The 6,394-nt window shown below is 41.6% G+C and overlaps 1 protein-coding gene across 1 annotated transcript; it reads left to right on the top strand.

Moving 5' to 3' along the window:
• Positions 1-1,404: 1,404 nt before the first annotated feature.
• On the top strand, positions 1,405-5,471 carry nfkbiab (nuclear factor of kappa light polypeptide gene enhancer in B-cells inhibitor, alpha b). Its single transcript, XM_079262298.1, has 6 exons — positions 1,405-1,723; positions 2,734-2,839; positions 3,102-3,312; positions 3,797-3,885; positions 4,002-4,262; positions 4,367-5,471. Exons 1-6 carry the CDS (start codon positions 1,476-1,478, stop codon positions 4,400-4,402), a joined length of 951 nt encoding a protein of 316 aa, XP_079118424.1. The 5' UTR covers positions 1,405-1,475; the 3' UTR covers positions 4,403-5,471.
• Positions 5,472-6,394: the final 923 nt, after the last annotated feature.

The following is a 6,394-nucleotide window of genomic DNA, read 5'->3' as shown; positions in this document are numbered from 1 at the left end:
TCCTTTCACTCATTCATTTGCCTTATCATGGTTCAAACATCGGTCTGGTTTTCACCATGCCTTCAAACTTGATTGTGATCAAAGCTCAAGGCACATAATTTGTATTTGCAGTGAACTGTGGGGGCGAATTTGGCTTTGAATGGTTTGTTTTCCTGACTGCAATCTTTCTATTTTCACTTCAGAAGCCAAACAGAATGCAACATTGAGTTAAACTGATGCAAAACCTGATTCCCAAATGCACGATGTACTGCACAGACTCTTTGCATGCTTGTGCATCTTAATGTGCAGCTAAACAGCTGATTATGTGTCAATTTGAAAAAATGTGCTGCAAGCAAAGTCTGAGCTTCCTGGTCTAACTGGTCACAGAGACAATAAGAGGTACAAGATACCTGGAGTTTCCCCTTCAGGTTTGCAGCACACCATGTTCAACCTGATTGTTTTTAAAGGGATTGATCGCAGCCTTCGAAAGAGCTTGGAGTGCTTTCACTGTATCTGCACAACAACGGAGGAAGTGATTTGATACTGGGTTATTAGAGGCAATTATGGGAGTTTAATCTACCTTCCATTAAAAATAATCAGCTGAAGCATTATTCACAATGTTTAAAAATAGATTAGTACAGATAGTGAATGCTTGCAGGCTTTGACCTGTATGGTTGCCCAACATTGAAATGGTTTTCTTTTACATAAACAAGTCAATAATATGCACAAACCTACGTGAAAAGCTTGTCTGACATTTAAAACATTTGTCTTCTATATGTCTTTAACACAAGTGCACAAGCTTGACCGTGTGGTGAGGATCAGCGGGTGTTAGGGAAACTCCACTGCACGCCAGCTGCTCTGCTCTTGTATTCATAACATTACATGATAAACTAACTGAAATCACAGTGTATCACACTTATATGTTTGGAGGAAAGTCCTGTGCAGCCCCCCTAGACCTGCCCACCCACTGTGTCAGAGACTGTATGGTCAGAGGGGATGCTGAGCAACATTTCCTATAGTTAAGTGATTCAGCAGACTTCTGAAAGTGTAGTTTTAGGACTTTCCATGCCTTTGTCTTTCCATTCATGATACCAAAAGAGAAACTTCTTATTTAACACTCAACATATCTTAAGTTTAAATAATAAAAATAAAGATTTTTAAATAGCCTGTATAGCAACAAATGCATGTTTACAAAAGTTGCATTTTGTGTAAAGCATTTGTGCAGCTGCTTCATTTGTTAAAAAATAAAAAATAAAAAAATAAAAATAAAAAATAAAAATTTTCTCTCTCAATGTGTATGTCTCAACAGAAATCCCCTTGTGGAGCCAGCAATCTGCATGCTGTGTTATTCTAGGTGACAGTTTTCTGGAAATCCCCCACCTAGCTGTTGGCTCCACCTCTCAGCAGCGACTCAGAGGGCATTACCAGACTGCTGCAGCTCTATTTCACCACAATACTACCAAGCAAACCTCCACAACAACACCCAGGACTATAACATGGACCTCCACAGGACCAGTCTATTAAACCAAATGGATTACAGTCGGGACTCAAAAGAAGGGAAGGCGGCTCAGTCGACGGAAGACAGGCTCGACAGCGGCGTGGAGTCCCTGCAAGAAGAGGAGTACCAGGCCGTGGCGGCCGAGATCCATCGGCTCCAGCTGGAATGTGAGCACAAACAACCGCGGGCCGTGGTCAAAGAGCAGCGACAGGAATGGCAAACACAGATCACAGACGAGGGAGACACGTAAGTTTGACCGTGGATAAAGTTTCGGGATTATGCAGTGGGTTATTTGTGTTTTTGGGGTGTAATTTGATGCCTTTCTTCCCAGTTTGAGCGTCTTCCTCCCGGTTGTCTTTACGACGCACAGGCCCGTACCTCGCTGATTCTAGACCGGGCTCCATTTTAAGCTAATAAAAAGTACCCAGCTGCAGTTTTAATAATGTTTTAGACTGGGGTTATTTGAAGTCAGAGGCTCCACTGGTGGACGTAAACAAAAGGCTATTATCAAGAGGGAATCTATTATGGCCGTGGGTCAGAGTGGGAAAGTCCCGGGCGCGCCGCCAAGGAATCCGACCGACGCGCGTACCCTTGAAGCGAGAAGACTGGGGAAAAACGAGGAAAATACCCCAAATTATCATCATGTTAGTCAAAACCACGTTGTCTGATATTAAGTTACAGGTGCATCACATGCGCAATAAAACCCAAGATAAAATAAATTACACAAGTGTACTTTTTTGTTAACAACGTAATCCCTCCGCCGAGAAATATAGTCCCCATTCCCTGCAGCATTGCAATTTTCCTCAAGCTCGCGCACGAACTTTTTCCACTCAGCCAGCTGAATAATGCGAGTTGATGAATAAATAGAGTTTGGAGCGGAAATGTCTCGTAAAAATCAGCGGAGCATGAAACCAACTTTCACTGATCAAATCAAGGTTACACGTGTTTAAAAGTCAAAACCACAGCTGGGAAATCTGCGTCATTATCGTGTCAGTGGTCGTTTTATCAACATGAATTTCCTGTGATATTACTCAGGAATGACCCCTCAGCTTGTGAATTTTGATAGCAAGGGATGTGGAGTTAGATAATTAACAAGTTTAATCCTGAATTTCAGTATTTCCTTGCAGAGTTTATGCAGAAACAGCAGAGATAACACATTCGCTTTTTATTCGTAGGTTCCATAGGAAATATATTGTTTTTTGCTGATGTTGTGTGTGCATATTTTAACAGATTTCTTCTCTCTTGTATTTCTACAGACTTCTTCACCTTGCCATCATCCATGAAGCCAAAGAGCACATAAAAAGAATGATAGAGCTGTCGAAGAACTCAGACTTCCTCAACGCACAGAATGACCTGAGACAGGTATATAACAAACCCCTCTGTGCAGCTGCTTCATATCACTCATATGAAATGGTTTATTGTTTATTTCGAACAGTAATTAGATTATAACTCAAGCATGAATATAAAACCAGAAAGCAAACAAAATTAGGAGATCACACGTGACGCAAAAAAATATATATATACAAGGGAACAATCTTTATTAAATCTTGCCCCCTGGTGAAGTAATGTAAAAGATTTGCACTACATGAAGATGTGTGAAAACATTTCTTCTTCTCCTCTCCAGACTTCCATCCATTTAGCAGTAATAACAAACCAGCCAGATGTGTGTCACGGTCTCCTTGTGTCTGGCTGCGACCCCACGCTGGTGGACATCAACGGGGACACGCCGCTTCACATTGCCTGTCGCCATGGTAACCTGCATTGTTTCAGCGTCATCACTCAGACTTCCCGGCAGGAACATCTACAGTCAATGATGGCAGCTTGCAACTATAATGGTGAGATCACAACCTGGGTTTTATTGCTGTTTTACATTTTAGAAAACAAAAATGTAAATGATTCTACATTGTTTAAACGTTATGTTGTGACATGTTACTGCTGTTAGCAGCTAGTCTCAACAGCTGTTTAAAAAGAGGAAATGTGGTCCAAGTGTAAATTCACCTGTATATTTTAGAATACTGTGTGAGAGGAAGGAAGCGATGTAAGATAGGGGATTTCTGGATTGAGTTCTGGTTAAAACCCATTTATTATGCTTCATTTCGTGATAGGATAATCAGCTGGATCTAGTTTAGTTCTTATGCACAATGATTTTTAAGTGTAAATGTGGTAATGTTTGGTGGAGGGGAATAAATGGCATTTAATCTGATATTAACTTTTTTCAAAAATCTCTACTAACATAGAGGTATAATGATGGGATTTGTTAAGAAATTTTCTTTACTGGCTCTGCTGTCAGTTTTAAGGCTTTTATTATGTTTTGTTTAGGTCAAAACTGTCTCCACCTGGCTTCAGTTCATGGTTTTCTCTCGCTGGTGGAAAGATTGGTGGATCTCGGAGCTGACATTAATTCAAAGGTAAATAACAACATCCGTCCTTTATATACTTATACAGTATCTGGATCAGTACGCAGAATGCCTACACGCTGATTCCTTGTGCTAATGAGGACTTTGTTTTTAAATGTGTCGCGTAGGAGCAGCACAACGGCCGCAGTTCGCTGCATCTCGCTGTTGACAAGCAGAACCTCTCCTTGGTGAAACTGCTGCTAACAAAAGGAGCAGACCCCAACCTCCTCACCTCGGGAGGACACACCCCCTATCACCTCACCTACGGTTTAGACAACTTGGACATCAGAAACGAACTGTACCCGCTGACCCGCCCTGAGCTGAGGGAGCTCCCTGACAGCGACTGGGACAGCAGCGAGGAAGAGGAGAACGAGCAGTCTGATGAAGAGGTGTGTTAAAATCACAGCTAGCTTGGCATAAATTAAACAAAACAAAACAAAAAAAAAAACTAATTGTGTAATCAGTCTTTTTTGCATCTCATCCGTGTCTGCAGGTGAGTTACGACGACATTCAATGGAACGGACATTAGCAGGAAACGAGCGCGGCGGTTACAGAGACGAGAGCCAGGATGATGCCAACGATGGAGAAACAGCTCAGCGCGTGAATGATTCCTACGCTGTCGTGCCAGGAGGATGACGGCGTGGCTGATGCGGAGGAGGGCCCAAGTGCTACTGAAGCAAAACATGGTGGCAGCTGCAAAGACTAATCGGACACTGACGGCTGCAGGAGAGAAAACATGCAACCATGTGTGACATTGTGACAGAATCGCTGTCTAAGGGGATCCTTTGTATTCTGTGGACACTGCAAATGGTGGTCATAAAGGAAAATCATCCTTCCATACGGATGGACCTGCAACAGCTCTGTTGTACGATACTGTAAATGCTGTGTATACAAAGATGTATTTTTTATGGAAGCTGTGAATGTGTACAGTTGAGCAGGTTGTATATGTCAAGACAGCAAACAGTTTCAGCGCACTCCAGTTAAATTAAAACACTCATATTTAATAGCTAAACCTCCTGTGTGAATATATTTGGATAATATGAAGAGAATATAACTATAATTAAACACTGAACTCATGTGTGGACATGAACTTGATATTCTTATTAATGTAACAGAACTAAGCATGTAAACAGCAGCGGCTGACGATATTACAAGGAAATTAACCGTGTGTTTATTTCCTGCTGTCAGTAAATCTGTCCATATAAAAGCTTCTACCAGAATATGGTGGTTCTGACCCACAATTTTCATTTTCACATTCATTTAAAAGAAACTAGAAACCAATAGCTTGACGGCTGTATTCTTATGAATGAGGAACTGGCGGTCAATTGAGCTCTGAGTGCGGCCGTTCCTCCTGCCAAATATTTATTTATATATCTCTGTGTGTGTAAAATGAAGATAAGAGGCTTTGGGAATTTTTGTGTGCGTGTGTGGAAAGAGGATAACTGCTCCGTCATCTAAATCAGGAAGTTTTCAGAGGGTGTGGCTAAGAGAGAAGGAACAGGAATTTCCCAGGAACAGAACACTTCAGCTGTTCACGACGTTCCTGCTTTTCACTCCCTCCTTTAAGACGGGAATGTCTGCGGAACAACAGGAAGCCGCAGCAGAAAATGGGGAGGAAGGGAGTTGAAAATAATGTAGTTTAACCATGATCAGGTGGCATTTCACTTAAAGGAACAGTGTTTATACTTGCATAATTATTGGTCTTAACTATAGTTTTGTAAATGCTTACAAGGTGATGACTAAGGCACAATAAAATATCCAATTGGCTCTTATCTCTGTTCTAAAGGGCTATAGCCTCTTTTTATATAACCATTAAGTCTAGGAGATCATCATTTAGCCCTTGGATTGATGGTTGAGGGCTGTTTTTATCACTACAACTTGTTCCCAAAAAGGACAAGTAGCTCCTGTTCTACCTGCCAAAGGAGAAGAACTGGGATTTGCCCCAAATTGTAGAAGAAAATGGAAAAAGCTGCAACTCCATGAGCCTTTTATCTACCACAACAGCCCATGTAAAATCAATTATACATCCCCAAATTATGCCAACAGGCGCGTTAAATCGCTGCAGTGCTAGAAAAAAAAGAGCTCTCTTTTTAGGTTAAAAAAAAAATCTCTTTGACAGTACGTGGGATTTATTATAGTAGATTGCATTGAATAAAAAGACTAAAGTTCCTTCCTCATACTTTGGAAATTTCCAAGATGCTTTATAGTCTGTTCAAAACTACTTTTTTTCTATGTTGTTTTCTTCTTGAGGCAGTAACCACTTTCACATATTTTTAACATGTGTCTCTCATAACAAACATATTTACATATCCTTTTATTTTCACTTCTGGATCAGTAAAGCAGCTTTGAGCATTTTGCAGCCAAACAGAAGTCCATCCATCCATCCATCTTCTGCCGCTTATCCGGGGTCGGGTCGCGGGGGCAGCAGCCTAAGCAGGGAAGCCCAGACTTCCCTCTCCCCAGCCACATTTGCCAACTCTGCGGGGGGGGATCCCGAGGCGTTCCCAGGCCAGCCGAGAGA

This window comes from Telmatherina bonti (assembly GCF_933228915.1).
Source record: "Telmatherina bonti genome assembly, chromosome: 22".
NCBI lineage: Eukaryota > Metazoa > Chordata > Actinopteri > Atheriniformes > Telmatherinidae > Telmatherina > Telmatherina bonti.
This window is presented reverse-complemented; position numbering and strand designations above follow the sequence as displayed.

What these genes read in the sequence shown, in the direction of transcription:
- nfkbiab (XM_079262298.1), top strand. Translation starts at nt 1,476, where the DNA reads ATGGACCTCCACAGGACCAGTCTATTAAACCAAATGGATTACAGTCGG. An exon ending in GGCAGCTTGCAACTATAATG is followed by an intron (nt 3,313 to 3,796) that starts GTGAGATCACAA and finishes TGTTTTGTTTAG; the next exon opens with GTCAAAACTGTCTCCACCTG. An exon ending in GAGCTGACATTAATTCAAAG is followed by an intron (nt 3,886 to 4,001) that starts GTAAATAACAAC and finishes TGTGTCGCGTAG; the next exon opens with GAGCAGCACAACGGCCGCAG.